The sequence below is a fragment of the Symphalangus syndactylus genome, chromosome X, assembly GCF_028878055.3.
Source record: "Symphalangus syndactylus isolate Jambi chromosome X, NHGRI_mSymSyn1-v2.1_pri, whole genome shotgun sequence".
Taxonomy (NCBI): Eukaryota; Metazoa; Chordata; class Mammalia; order Primates; family Hylobatidae; genus Symphalangus; species Symphalangus syndactylus.
Genome location: NC_072447.2, coordinates 105,710,767 through 105,726,281, shown reverse-complemented (window position 1 = coordinate 105,726,281; position 15,515 = coordinate 105,710,767). Strand labels below are relative to the sequence as shown.

The window sequence follows — 15,515 nt, the reverse complement described above, 5'->3', positions numbered from 1 at the left end:
CATATCTTTCTTTTTTCCCTCCAAGGGATGAGCAATTAATTTGTGCATAAGCTTTGGTACTGACTAGAAGGGGTAGAAATAATGACAAAGCATCAGGGAAAGACTGAGTGACCCAGTACAGAAGCAATATAGGAAGCTAGCCAGGAAAAACTTAAGTGAGCAATGGAAGGCGAATCACCTGGAACTGCCTTGCTCTCTCTGTTTTGGTTTGTTTGTTTTGCTTTGTTTTGTTTTTCCTGAGACTTTTCTCTGCAGTAAAACAGTGAGTGCCCTTTAAATGGCTGAGAGTGTCCTGGGCCAGCTGTGGTCAGGCCTGGTGAGGAAGAAGCTCTGCTGGAAGAACAGAGAGGCCTGAATTTCCCAAACCAGTGAATCACCAGAGCTCCTTGGAGAATGCTCCCCATGGGAAAGCAGAAAACAATGAGCCAATGCTGGACAAAGTGGATCAAGGCCTACTACCTAAGAGCTGCCAAACCCTCCCACTCAGCCTGGAGGCTTCATACCGGTGTGTAATACTCCATGATGGGGTAGTGCAGCTTATTGCCTTTGCTGGCCCTGCCTGTCAAGAAGCAGGTCTGGCAGATGTCGACGTTGAATTGCTTCAGACTCCGGTACCTTGGGGGAGAGGAGATGTAGTAGGAAAGAGAGTCCAACGTGCCACAGTGACCTCCCTGCTGTTCCCCTAACATTAAAATATACATACACAGTAGAAGGGGATGAATGAGGCATGGAGCCATAACATGCCCAACCTCGTATACATAGCAGTGGCTGAGTTCTCAACAGATGAACAACTTTATTCTAGAGACTATAAATCTCTATGAAATCACAAGGCCAGGTTCCCAAGAAGTGTGGGAAATAGCATTGTCTCACCACCTTTGTTTAAGGGAGACGGGAGGGAAGCGGGGGGTAAATATCTCATTATATCAAATGGCTTTCTAAACAAGGACGGCCCAAACAGGTCCAGGCTCCCAGGGACCACCACCTATCCTGGAGAAATTACACTTCCAATATGAAGGCAGTTCTTTCTACCAGCCTTGGCTAAGTTGTCTAAAAGTTATTTCCAAAGGTTGTTCATAATAATATACCTATTATTGCAGAATAAAGAATAGCCCTTCAGATCTACTTCCAAAGCCTGGCTGAACTGCCCAACCTTGTAGCATAGGACAGTGAAATGCCTAGACTTAGAGGAGTCATACGATCCAATATCTAGTCTAGATCTACCACTAACTAGCTGTGTGCCTCATTTGCTCATCTTACGAAAAGCAGAGTGATGATAGGGAGAGTTGTGGGTTAGTGTTTTACAAAGGTAAAAAGTTGAGTGTTTTATGATGAAAGTCCAATCCAGGATAGTGGTTACCTTTGCTGGGGAAGGAGGGGAATATAATCAAGGAGACCTCAAATGTATTGCAATAATGTTTTATTCCTTAAGTTGGTCACGGGTATATACTGTGGTATGCTGAGGCCAGCTCATACCAGCTCACGACAGTTGGCTGTTAAAATTTCAGGGGTTTTCTAAGCTAGTTGTTAAATCTAGCCATTATTAAATTATATAAACTCACAATTAAATAAATTATATTACAAACAAAGGTAATAAATACTCAAAACTCATTACTTCCTAATTACTTTGCTACTCTCTATACTCTTGAGGTTACTTAACATCTATTGTATCTGCATGGTGGACATACTATATAAGTGGTGTGCAACTGGGTATCTGTTTCTGACTCTGCTCAGAGACCTCCTGTAAATAGCCTGATGTCATTCACAGTGGCAGTATATACATCACAGAAATTAGCAAATGCTACAGATCAGGTTTCCTTTTTTCTTTCTAGAGAGTAGGTTGTGAAACATTTGCTGCATACCATTTAGTATATAGGTGCTCTTACACCTATGTTCTTCTATACATTTTTGTAGGTCTGTAATACTTTATAATACAACTAAAACAAAATATTTCCTCACTTCCCACTTAAAAACAATTAAACATTCTGCAATAGAAAGGATTATAACAGTATATAATAATGTACAATAGACTAGCTGTAATTATATAATAATTAGGTAACACTTTATTTTATAATATCTCAGTTATATGTCACATATTTATTATTATCATCCCAGCAGGTATTGTTTTCCCTACCTGAACCCCTTGATGGGGCACTGCCTACAGATAGAGCACTTGGTCTGATGCTTCACTTGCTCAGCAATGGTGACCCGATGCAGAACAGCCAGCCACACCATGGACTGGGGCTCCAGGTTGACCCACTCCAGGAACTGGGACGCTTCAATGACTGGCTTCCCGGTGCTCTACGGAAACAAGAAGACCAATGGGAATGACTGAGGCCCAAAGTGTCTTATCCCTAGAATGGCAGCCCTCAGAAGGGCAGGAGAACCAGCAGGGGCTGGGTTGGCCTGTTCTCCAGAGATGTTCACGTTCTGCCCTGTGCTAGTTGAGCTGACACCGTCCCTAAGAAGACTATGATTCTAGAGCCCAGAGAACCCTCTGCCCTGTTGTTCCATCCCAATAAACTCCCTTGCATCTGCATACTTCAGATCAAAAGCCTAGCTCATAGTCCTCCTTCCCTTCTTCCCACCCTTCCGGCAACCTCCCTTCCCTCCTCCACTCCCCAGTTCCATACTCACAAAACGGAAGCAACTACGGACACTGGGCTCCACGTTGCTGCCCCCAAAGGCTGCCACTTCGCCCAGCTGACGGGGCACCTGAATGGCCTCATGAAGCAGGACACCAAGGTGGCGCTGGTCACACTGGCTGCCTGAGTTGGCCACTTGGCTGAAGAGGTCTGCTGGCCCCACCGTCAAGAATGGCCAAGCCCGACACAGGAATGGCCGGAGAATGGTGAGGAGAAAGGGCAGGAAAGGAAAATAGGGAAAGAGCACAGACTGAGCTAATGACTCTTCAAACTGGACTACAGAGGTCTATCCCTGACCTTCTAGTAGCCGAGTTCTAAAAAGAGCATTCTCTGAGTTCAGAGAGAAAAATCAGGCCAACACAAAGAGAGAATATCAGGGGGAGAGGGAGACAGAGAAAGAGTGAGAGAGAGCGAAAGCAAGAGAGAGAAAGAGAGAGATCGAGTGCACTGTGTGTAAGAGCAGTGCCAGACACAGATATGATACTGTTGGGAAAACAGATTCTTCCAGAAACAGGATGATGGGGTATGGGCTCAGGGGCACCTGAACATGAGTCACAGTCAGGCTGCCATACCATCTCTCCTGTTTATGTAGTCTGACACTGCAGTAATCTCTCAATTGTCCACACAAATGGAAGGAAACACTGGCATGCATAATCCAAAAAGAGAAGCTAATTCAAAACATCTGATCATCTAAAAATTATCTCTAAGTCGTTGTGGAATCTACTATGATACTTATCTTTGTATATGGGTTATTTAAGCCCTTCTAGGACTGTTCCCATCCACATCCCAATCCAGCCTTAGCAAACCTCTTCCAGAGGTTATTCTCTGTCTGCTTCATACCTCGCTTAAGGCTTAGAAAATACACAGAAATAGAAGGCAGAGAGCCTAGGTTCGAGTTCTGGGTCCATTACTGCCTAGTTGTAGAATCATGGGTAAGTCATGAACCTCTCTATGCTGCAGTTTCCTTACTTTTTAAAATTAGAGATGGAGTCTCACTATGTTGTCTAGGCTGGACTTGAATTTCTGGGCTCAAGTGATCCTCCCACCTGGGCCTCCCAAAGTGCTGGGATTACAGGCATGAGCCACCATGCCCAGCCCAGTTTCCTTACTTTTAAATTGATGATAAATAATCACTGTTCATCCCACCGCAAGGAAATGTTGAGAGAAATACATAATATCATAGCCATGAACATGTTTGGAAACATTCTCTTCCCTGTAAAGTTTTTCCAGACTGCTGTCATCTGTCTCTTTTCTGTCATATGATATAGGATATGTTCTTGGCCATTTGGATTATTCTCATCAGTACTTTCTAAAAAATGCTTTCTGTGTACTTCCATCTCCTCCTCTGGACTGTAAATCATTGGAAGCAGGGACCATGTCTAATTTAACTTAGCACTCACCCCATTTAGCAGAGTGGTCAACACACATTAGGACTCAACAACTAATCATGCTGCTACTGAAAAGTTCAAAATGCTGAACACAAGATGGAAGACAGAGGGGAAGGCAAAGGTACTATAAGCCAAAGATGTGAAAAACTACAGAACAACATAGTGTCCACCTCCCAGATATTGGGGATTACTGTGCCCTGCCTGTGTACATAAGAAGTCTCTAGTGACATGGCTTGAGCTTCAGACTAGAAGAGGGCTAAGCCTAATAGGCCACAGGGGAATGCAACTAGAACATCAGGGCCCTGGGTACCTCAAAATGCCAACATAGACCCTGACTAACTACTTCCATCAGTTCAGAAGGAATGAAGCCCGTTGGAGTGACACTGGGAATAGTAATACACCTTAGGCCCATCTTGTCCTTTGGCTGTCGTGTGTTCTTTGCAATAGTGTGAACCAAGAAGCATCATAAGGTAGCCCAAGTAGCCCTCTGCTGAGTCACAAGATGTGCCTTCTGCTTATCTTACACCCTTCCTCCTCCCTGCAACACCTCTCCCTCTACCCAACACCACTCCACACTTTGGAGTTATACTCACACTGAAGTTTTTCCTTCACTTCCGTGCCACACAAGCATGCAATGCCAGTCTTAAAAGACAGTGCCCGCATCTTTCCGCTGCGACCACTAGGTTTAAAAGAAGAGACTGAGAACACGAATGTATGTAAAGGGTTAACATCTTGGCAATCATTTCCCTCACAAAGTTGATCCCAGCAGGGCCCTGTTCCAACCATGCCCCAAGCTGAGCTGGGTCCAAGTCTACTATGGGAGCAATACCTTTCCACCAGGCCCACTTGAGACATCCCATTGAATTTTATCCTGGAGGCTTCCAGAGCTGAAAACCCTTACCTATCAAAAACATTGAGGAGCCAATTGAGGCTCATGTCCACACAGAGTGGCACGTTGACCAGGATGCCTCTTTCCTCCTCCAAACGTTCATATAAGGCAGTCAGGCAGTGAATGACCTCCACCACATCCATCACGTGCTCACTGGCCTGCAGATCATGCTCATTGAAGATTTCCAGGGCTGTGGTTAAAGTCACCAGGTCCACTGGTAAGGAAAGAAGAGAAGGGAAAAAAATATAGCCAAAAATAGAACCCCAGGGATTAAATAAGGAGACAAAGCCACCAGCATCACCAAATTTGACTCAATCTCCAGATCAACCATATGCAAATATGATACAAGCTTGTCCTTTACCAAGACCCTCATCCAAGGAGGCAGAAGGCAGCAAAATGTTCCTCAAATTAACCCAACATGTTTTTATATCCAATGTTCTTTGACATCAGTTTCAAAAAGATGATGGGACATGAGTAAACTCAACTCCTATGTTGTACTAACTCCCAAGGGATCAAATCCCATTTTAAGTTTCTCTGTCTTTGCATGAGTTTCAACTGCAAATAGGTTTGTCTGTAAGTTTTATTCTGAGAACCTAGACACCAGCAATGAAGGCTCAGGTATGGTTGGGGAAATGTGACATACATCAAGAGGACATCTTAATTACCCTCAAATGCTGGCTCAGCCCAGCCAGACATGCCTGAGCCAGGAAGTCTGAATGAACAGTGTCTCCAAGAAAGGCCAGAAGGCATATTATAACTTCCTGTCACAAAGCAGTTGCTTGATTATACATACTGAGCATGGGAAAAGGGTCAAGGAGGAGCATAACAGTGGGGTTAATTTGGAAACACATCTGGGGCCTAGCGAGAGTGGAAGGGAACTGGGAAGAGCAGAATTTGACAGCTAGCATATTACAGGCTTTGGAGAGTTTCCACCAAGCCAATCAACAACCTTTGCCAAGGTGGGAGGAAAATGAGAAACAGTAGACAGATGAGGAACAGGAGAGGAGTGGTGAACGTCATAGGGAAGTACAAAGGAGACGTACGGCGCAGGGCTTTCTGGACTCTGCGGAGCTTCATGGCAGTGCGATAAGCTGAGAACTTAATGTTGTTCAGATCAGCTGCAAAGAATGGAGAGAGACCCACTCAGATCAGAAAAATTCAAGTTAAAGCCACAACAAGATACCACTTTACACCCACCAGACTGGCAAGGAATAGATGTCTGACAATAAGCAAGTGTCAACAAGAATGGGGATGAATGATAACTGCCAGTGAAAATGTGAACTGACACAATCATCTTTGAAAACAACCTGCTATTACCTAGTAAAATGGAACAGTCACATATCCCACCACCCAGCCAGCTATATATCCCAGAGCAGTGACTTGCAAACGCTTTTTGATAAAGACTTGCAGTATGAAATTCATTTTATAGCATACATGTGTATATGTAAAAATAACTAAATCAAACATTTCAGGAAGCAATTCCTTACTAGATTGGATAGAGTGAAAACAACAAAATTAATATCAACTATGACTCTTGCTAAGGATCTGTTGCATATTAATATTTCCTGCTCTATTTCAAATTTTTAAATGTTTGTCACAACACACTGAAATGATGTTATGACCTGCAGACTGAAAAACATGCCCCAGAGAAATCTTTGCACACATGTACTGGAAGACACATACAAGAAACTCCTCAGCAGCACTGTCCTCATTAGCTCAAAACAAGAAATGACCCACATGTCTGTCAACAGCAGAAACTGTGCTACATACAATGGAACATTCTATAGTGGTAAAAAGGAATGAACTGTAGTCACATGCATCAGCATGGATAAAATGTGCAACAAACATAATGATGAGTCTCTCTTAGTAGGCAAAGACAAGGCACGCAAGAGTCACACTCGTCACAGCCTGGACAGTCTTTTAAAGCAAATCAGACTTCACATCTGTAAGAATAATGCACTAATCCGGTGATAAAATGGTCCAGAGGGGAATTTAGAGCCTCCAGTTGAGAAAGGTGCGAGGGTAAAGGCAGGCAGCCTGTTGGAGAAACGATGAGGCACTCATTCCCTCTCCCACCTGCTTATTGACTGCGATTCTCTTCTATTCTTTTTAAAACCACTTTATTGAGTCATAGTTGACATACAAAAAGCTGTACAGATTCAATGTCTACAAGTTGATGAGTTTGGAGACCAGTATGCATCTGTGAATCCATCACCCCAATCTATGCCATTAGTACATCCATCACTTCCAAAAAGTTCCAACTACCCTCTTTATTGTTTTTTTCTGTAAGAACACTTAACATAAGATCTACCTTCTTAGCAAATTTTTAACGATACAATCCAGTATTGTTCACTATAGGTACTATGCTGCACTGTAGATCTCTAGGAGTTATCCATCTTGCATAATTGAAAATTCTTTGTACTCTTGACCAGTATCTCCCCATTTTCCCCTCCCCTCAGCCACTGGCAGCCACCATTCCACTCTCTGCTTCTATGAGTCTGTCTATTTTAGATTCCTTACATACATGAGATCATGTAGTATTTGCCTTTTGTTTCTGGCTTATTATTTCACTTAGCACAATGTCCTCCAGGTTCATCCACATTGTTTCAAATGGCAGTATTTCCTTCTTTCTAAAGGCTGAATATTCCATTACATGGATATACCACATTTTCTTTATCCATTCATCTGTAGATGGACATTATAGGACAAAGGCAGCTGTGTATATGCCCACCCTATACAGGAAGCCCACATTCTTACCTAGGGTTTGGTATAACTCTGTCATCTTGGGATGGTCCCAGCATGTGGTCTGAGCCTGGTGGCTACAAACAATAGCATCAATAGCACCAGCATCTATACCACCCACCCACCCCCACACACAGGTGTGCACACCACTCAGTGACAGGTTGGATGCAAGAAGCTGCAGGATTCGAGGGTAAACCCAAGATGTCAAAGCCCAAGGGTTCACCTTTACCCAAGTAGAATCTTGAGATCTTGAGATGAGTAGGAGAAAAACCAAACTGGATGGAGGAATCCCAACAGGGTGACAAGGACAGGTAGCAAAAAGGCAGGAGAGGGAGGGGGTGGGCAGGTGACTGACCCGCTTCTGATTCAGATGGTCACTCACTTGATGTAGTAGGGAACTTTATTGGGTGAAATTGCTCTTTCCCAGGGAACCTGGACAGAGGCTGGTAAAGGAGAAGAGAAAGAGAAAAAAAGCTGGCCACTAATGCTCTTAAGGCCCCCAGCTACTCCCTTGCTCTAACCTCCCAAAGAGGTGGTCAAGCCCAAAAGGGGATGTCTGAATTTCAATGCCAGCTCTTAACAGCCCCTGAGGGTGGGGCAAAGAGTTCTAATGAACACGCTTCTCTCCCTGATGTTAGGGCAAGGCAAGGAGAAGAGGTTGTCACCGATATCCTAACATACCAGAGATGTGGCAAGGGCATGAACAGGAATACTTGGCCTTGGCCACCCTGACAATCTTCTCCCTGAGCAGACTGCCATTTCTACCCATCAGCTGCAGGCAGCTGGATTACTCTTGCGGATATGAAGTAGACTCCACTTTCCTCTTAGGGCTCAAAGATCTTCCCCTAGAAGGTCAAGCTTCTCAGTCCTGTGGGACTGTGGGTAATGGTACTGCCCATTTCTCTCTCTCTCATGAGGAACTCTGGAAACTCATGCCTCTCTCTGCCTGTGTCTATCTTTTGGACCTTCCAGGAATGGCTCAGTTTACATGGTCAGCTTGCTCACTGCAGTTTTCCTCGGTACAAGAGTCCTCCGCCTGCTGGTATAGCTGTATGCCAATGATTATAATAGCAGCAATTTTAACCACAGTTAACATTTACTGAGCTCCTACTATGTGCCAGATATTATGCTCATTGCTTTGTGTGCATATCTCGTTTTTCTGTCTGTATATTCTCACCATCTCCACTACTACCAGCCCCCCAGTCTGGGCCACCACCAGCCCCCAGTCTGGGCCACCATAATCCCTCACCTGGATTATTGCAATGTACCTCCAATAGGCCTCCCTGTTCCCACTTTGCTCCCCAGTAGTCTCTTCTCAACACCCTGACTCTGTTGAAACATAAGGCAGATCATGCCATCCCTTGGCTCAAACCCTGCCAATGGTTCTCCATTGTACTGAGAATAAAATCTGAAGTTCCTCCCATTGCCTACAAGGCCTGACATGCTCCAGCCTCCCCTACTCCCGCACACTTTGCTCTCCTTACTGTTTCTCGGACACATCCTTACCTTAAGGGTGTGGAATATGCTATTCCCTCTGCCTGGTATGCTCTTCCCTCAGCTATCATCCACACGGTTCATCCCTTCACCTACTTTAGACCTCTGCTCAATTGCCACCTTTTCAGTGAGGCCTCTGCTAACCACCCTGTTCAAAACTGCAACACCTCCATGCTTAAGTCCAGCACTCCCTATCCACGCCTTCCCTGCTTTAATTTTTTCCATAGCCCTTGTCACCAAGTAACCTTATATATATTTCACTTATTTGTTTGTGGTCTGGTTTCCCCAGCTAGAATATAAGCTGTCTAAGGATTTCTGTGTGTTTTGTTTACTGATGCAGCCCCAGTGCCTAGAGCAGTATCTGGCCCACAGAAGGCCCTCAATAAATATTGTTGAAAAAATAAAGTCATTTAATTCCCATAACCTGATGAGCTAGGTAATATTTTTCCTTCTTTTTACAGATAGGAAAATTGAGGTTCAGAAAGAGTAAGCTATTTTTTTTTTTTGAGCCTGCACAGCTATTAGGTTGAGGTGCTGTGCCTCAGATCCAGATCTCTCCGATTTGAGAGATTGTTCTTTTTTTTTTTGAGATGGAGTTTCATTCTTGTCACCCAGGCTGCAACCTCCACCTCCTGGGTTCAAGCAATTCTCCTGCCTCAGCCTCCCAAGTAGCTAGGATTACAGGCGCCCACCACCATGCCCAGCTAATTTTTGTGTTTTTAGTAGAGACGGAGTTTTGCATGTTGGCCAGGCTGGTCTCGAACTCCTGACCTCAGGTGATCCGCCCACCTCAGCATCCCAAAGTGCTGGGATTACAGGCGTGAGCCACCACGCCCAGCCGAGAGACTGTTCTTTTAACCACTATACCACACTGTTTTATCCTTACTGCTTCTCGGATGTCAAGGTATACTGGGCTCCCACCAGGGCCCCAGGGGATAACAATAGACTCTCCAGGAAGATGGCTGAGGTTCTGCTAAGTGGAATCCAGTTTGGTTCACGTACAGGAGAGAAAGTGCTGTGACCCAGGCCCAAAGTCCCGGTGGGCATCCTGGAGCTGCTTAAGCCTCTCACTAACTGACGCCTATGGAAAGAACAGGGTGAGGTCAGTAGATTCATTCCAGCTATTTAGAGTGGGATCCCCAGGTGCCTCCGGGAATCTTTATGAGCTTCCTCAGGGACTGGCTTTTCTCTGGTTCCAGCCTCTCCCACCATCACCCAACTCCTAGCCATCCCCCAGAAATCCCAAAGGTCACAGCAAAGCATCCCTAATTCCAGGCCACAGTCACTCTTCCCTTGCCCCTGTCTACCCTGAGTGCCCAAATCCAGAAAGACCCCTCTTATTCGTTTCAATCATTCCCTGCAGCTTAGAGGTTGAAAAGCCCATTCCCTAGCCCCACATTCTCCACTCCTCTTTTCCCATGAAGATCCTATTTCCATACCCCTGAAGAAGTTTCCCCCAAGCCTAGTTATATGGAGGCACCTCCCCATGGTTCACTCCAGGCTGCTCTCCTACCTGTAGTTGTTTCCATCGGACATTGATCTGTTCCAGGGCCTGGGAATTCTCCATTGACAAGTGAACATCAGAAATGGCAAGTTGGTGGGCCAGATCATTCACCAACTTTACTCCATCTTTCATGGGGGAGAATTCTTCTTTGAACAGCTGGAGAACCAGGACCCAAGTGCCACAGCAGACAGAGTGGGAAAGAAGAAACATTAGTCATTCACCTCTACTCTTCCCTCTTCACCCAGAGGTTTTATTTCAATAACACAGCCTAGTGCTTGCCTATTAGGGCAACCAGACTAAGGTGTGGGTGGCCACTGTCCTTATCCTCTTCCTCTCATCCTCAGAAAACACCAGGAAAAGAGAAGAAAGTAGAAAAACAGAAGAGACTCCAGCCAAACCAGCCCCAAATCTAGCACATAAACTGACAGCAACTCAGTTGTAGTCCAGGCCAACAATGGAGTCTCAGCAGCAGAAACATTGTCAGGGTCTGGGGAGAGTGTCAGGTCTCAGGGTAGACTGTAGTCAGGTGAGGGGGCTTGCATACCTTAATAGCCTGGATGTGCTCTGGGAGTGAATCAATGAAGAGATCCCCAATGGGCTCCCAAGTGGCTCGGACTCCCTCAGCTTGGCTCAGAGTAGTGCTTAGTTCCTCCATTGCCCCTTGAATCTCCAAGAGCTGCTCCAGAGTCCGTTCAATGTGACGGTGCTGGTCCACACAGCGGGCTGTCAGCTTCTCCCACAGTTCACTGGCCACGGTCGCCTGCTTCCATACAAAGCGGCTGAGATTCTGGATCCGCTGTTTCGGGGAGGTATCTGCAAGAGGAGGCAGGAAGCCAGGTTAGGCCAACCAGGCAGGGTCAGCTCAGAGAAAGAGACAGAAACAGCCCTTTATAAAATGTGTGTGTATGTGTGTGTGCACATGTGGGCATGTTTGTGTATATATTCATACACACACAAATACATATTTTTCCATGGTTGAGCCCTTTAATACAGTCACATTTTTTTAAAAAACTATTTTTTTTGTTTTTTTTTTGTTTTTTTTTTTGTTTTCAATCATTTTTCTTTTTTATTTTATTTTATTTTATTTATTATACTTTAGGTTTTAGGGTACATGTGCACAATGTGCAGGTTTGTTACATATGTATCCATGTGCCATGTTGATTTCCTGCACCCATTAACTCGTCATTTAGCATTAGGTATATCTCCTAATGCTGTCCCTCCCCCCTCCCCCCACCCCACAACAGTCCCCGGAATGTGATGTTCCCCTTCCTGTGTCCATGAGTTCTCATTGTTCAATTCCCACCAATGAGTGAGAACATGCGGTGTTTGGTTTTTTGTCCTTGCGATAGTTTACTGAGAATGATGTTTTCCAGTTTCATCCATGTCCCTACAAAGGACACGAACTCATCATTTTTTATGGCTGCATAGTATTCCATGGTGTGTATGTGCCACATTTTCTTAATCCAGTCTATCGTTGTTGGACATTTGGGTTGGTTCCAACTCTTTGCTATTGTGAATAGTGCCTCAATAAACATACGTGTGCATGTGTCTTTATAGCAGCATGATTTATAGACCTTTGGGTATATACCCAGTAATGGGATGGCTGGGTCAAATGGTATTTCTAGTTCGAGATCCCTGAGGAATCGCCACACTGACTTCCACAATGGTTGAACTAGTTTACAGTCCCACCAACAGTGTAAAAGTGTTCCTATTTCTCCACATCCTCTCCAGCACCTGTTGTTTCCTGCTTTTTTAATGATGGCCATTCTAACTGGTGTGAGATGGTATCTCACTGTGGTTTTGATTTGCATTTCTCTGATGGCCAGTGATGATGAGCATTTCTTCATGTGTTTTTTGGCTGCATAAATGTCTTCTTTTGAGAAGTGTCTGTTCATGTCCTTTGCCCACTTTTTGATGGGGTTGTTTGTTTTAAAAAAACTATTTTTAAATCATTGTAGAGTCATAGGCAGTTATAAGCAATAACACAGAGATTTCATGTACCCTTTACCCAGTTTCCCCAAATGACAACATCTTGCAAAACAACAGTATAATATCACAATCAGGATATTGACATTGACATAATCTGCCAATTCTGTCCAAGGTTCCCCATTTTGGTTTTTTTTTTTTGAGACAGAGTCTCGCTCTGTCACCCAGGCTGGAGTGCAGTGGCGCGATCTCGGCTCACTGCAAGCTCCGCCTCCCGGGTTCACGCCATTCTCCTGCCTCAACCTCTCCAAGTAGCTGGGACTACAGGCGCCCGCCACCACGCCCAGCTAATTTTTTTGTATTTTTAGTAGAGACGGAGTTTCACCGTGGTCTCGATCTCCTGACCTCGTGATCCGCCCGCCTCGGCCTCCCAAAGTGCTGGGATTACAAGCGTGAGCCACCGCGCCCAGCTAGTTCCCCAGTTTTACTTGTATTCGTGTGTGTGTGTGTGTGTGTACACGTGGGTTTAGTTCTATGTGATTTTATCACATGCGTTGGTTTACATATCCGCCACCACAGTCAAGAGACCATATTGTTTTTTTCCACTTACTATATCATGAGGATTTCCTCATATTTTAAAACAGTAGGAAATGAAAAAGTAAGACATTATAAGAGGTATAGTGAGGCAAACCATCTAGAGCCCTATTCATACGACCCTGGAATGTGATTTTGCATTAGTTTCTGTTGCCCACTTCCAGCAAAAGGGAGGCATTTTATGAAGGCTCAGCCCAGGAGAAGTTGTTGTAATGTGTCTGGCTTTTCCACCTGGGCTCCTAATCTGTAGATTTCTTCTTCCTCCCTCATATCTCTCCTCAGAAGATCCAGAGCCCCATAGCCCCAGGCTAACTAGAATTGTGCTGCTCTTTCTAGAGCTTGTCCTATCTGAGGCCCATTGGGCATCAAATTAAGTACTAGCCCTCCCATTGAAGGGCCAGAAATAAACTGAGAGGGCATATGGCATTGACAAAGGGCTCAATTCATGAAGGGTCCTTTCAGGCTATTCACAATCCATCCGAGAGGGTTGAGGATTCTTTTTGGAGAAGACGGCTTGCTGGACCACCACTCAGATCTAGTCACCATGAGTCCCATCCCACTGCCTTATTTGAATTTAGACCAGAGTGGCCCTCTCTATCAAGGGAAGGGGCTAGAAGTCACTGGAGTCATTATCAAAGAGTCACAGTCGGCTGGGTGCAGTGGCTTACACCTGTAATCCCAACACTTCAGGAGGCCAAGGCAGGCCGATCACTTGAGCCCAAGAGTTCAAGACCAGCCTGGCCAACATGGCGAAACCTCATCTCTTCAAAAAACACAAAAATTAGCTGGGTGTGGTAGCATGCACCTGTAATCCCAGCTGCTCAGGATGCTGAGGCTGAGGCTGGAGGATAGCTTGGGCCTGGGAGGTCAAGGCTGCAATAAGCTGTGATCACGCCACTGCACTCCAGCCTCGGTTACAGAGCAAGAGGCTGTCTCAAAAACAAAGACTAAACACAAAAAAATCCCAAAGAGTCATAGTCAATTCACCTTTCAAAGGCAATCATCACCTAACTTTTTAGATTTTATAAAGGTTTATTATTTGCTGGTTTGCATGTCCCTCGATGTTGGAATAAAGCAGTATTTTTAAATTATGATTATTTTACTTTGTTATTTTATTGTATATTATTTATTTTTGGAGTCAGGGTCTTGCTGTGTTGCCCAGGCTGGAATGCAGTGGAGCAATCATAGCTCATTGCAGCCTCGAACTTCTGGGCTCCAGCGATCCTCGCATTTCAGCCTTTCAAGTAGCTGGGACTACAGGCACACACCACAAAACCTAGCTAATTAAAAAAAAAATTTTGGGCCAGGCGCGGTGGCTCACACCTGTAATCCCAGCACTTTGGGAGGCTGAGGTGGGTGGATCACGAGGTCAGGAGATTGAGACCATCCTGGCTAACACAGTGAAACCCCGTCTCTACTAAAAATACAAAAAATTAGCCAGGCGTGGTGGCAGGTGCCTATAGTCCCAGCTACTCGGGAGGCTGAGGCAGGAGAATGGCATGAACCCAGGAGGCGGAGCTTGCAGTGAGCCAAGATCGCACCACTGCACTTCAGCCTGGGAGACAGAGTGAGACTCCGTCTCCAAAAAAAAAAAAAAAAAAAATTGTAGAGATGGGAGTCTCACTATGTTGCCCAGCCTAGTCTTGAATTTCTGGGCACAAGTGATCTTCTTGCCTCAGCCTCCCAAAGTGCTGGCATTACAGACATGAGCCACTGTGCCCAGCCAGCACTATGTTTTTAAAGGACATACTGGTACTTTTATTCATTGAGTCAGTTCAATTCGAGTGGTTTTTTGTTTTTCTTTTCCACATCTCATTAAATGGCCACACATGCTGCTCTAAAGAGCCACATACAGCTTTGGGTCACACAACTGTTGACCCCTGCTCCAGGCTATATTCTCTTTGCTTTTTTTCCTGCAGTAGGAATCTTGCTTCCCCCCAACTTTGGATGGACTCCTGGGGGAAACGATCCTCCTAGATAACAGATAAGAAAATGAGTCTGGGGAAGGCAGGAGGGTGTTTATTCAGCAGTACATGGCTCAAGAAGAAGTGGGAAAAACAGAAGACCACCTACCTTTGCTCTCAGAATGAGGCTCCTCTAATTCTTCAAATGGGTGCTGGGACAGGAAGGCCTGAGCTGACTCCAGCACAGAATAGATGTAGGGGCCCCGAGACTTGACTTCTTCCATAAAGGCCTATAAAGTTTAGCAATAGGGTCAACAGGAAAGGAAAGTTTTTCAATCACTTTACATTCCATCCTGCAATTGACAACCTTTCTTCTTGTCAGTGCGACTTGATTCTTTGGCATTATCAGGTATCTTTGAACTACCTAGACAA

General features: G+C 45.0%; 1 protein-coding gene across 3 annotated transcripts in view; it reads right to left on the bottom strand.

Moving 5' to 3' along the window:
• Window positions 1-15,515, bottom strand: part of DRP2 (dystrophin related protein 2) — a 45,696-nt gene that overhangs the window by 11,122 nt on the left and 19,059 nt on the right. For all 3 annotated transcript variants that reach the window (XM_063635077.1, XM_055269400.2, XM_055269399.2), the window contains 12 exons: window positions 15,253-15,373; window positions 11,204-11,472; window positions 10,669-10,815; window positions 10,158-10,236; window positions 8,044-8,104; window positions 7,677-7,738; window positions 5,963-6,037; window positions 4,932-5,133; window positions 4,624-4,709; window positions 2,635-2,792; window positions 2,132-2,298; window positions 504-615 (listed from right to left, as the gene is read on the bottom strand). In XM_063635077.1, coding sequence (XP_063491147.1) covers window positions 504-615; window positions 2,132-2,298; window positions 2,635-2,792; window positions 4,624-4,709; window positions 4,932-5,133; window positions 5,963-6,037; window positions 7,677-7,738; window positions 8,044-8,104; window positions 10,158-10,236; window positions 10,669-10,815; window positions 11,204-11,472; window positions 15,253-15,373 — 1,539 coding nt within the window. The remainder of the gene's footprint in view (window positions 1-503; window positions 616-2,131; window positions 2,299-2,634; window positions 2,793-4,623; window positions 4,710-4,931; window positions 5,134-5,962; window positions 6,038-7,676; window positions 7,739-8,043; window positions 8,105-10,157; window positions 10,237-10,668; window positions 10,816-11,203; window positions 11,473-15,252; window positions 15,374-15,515) is intronic.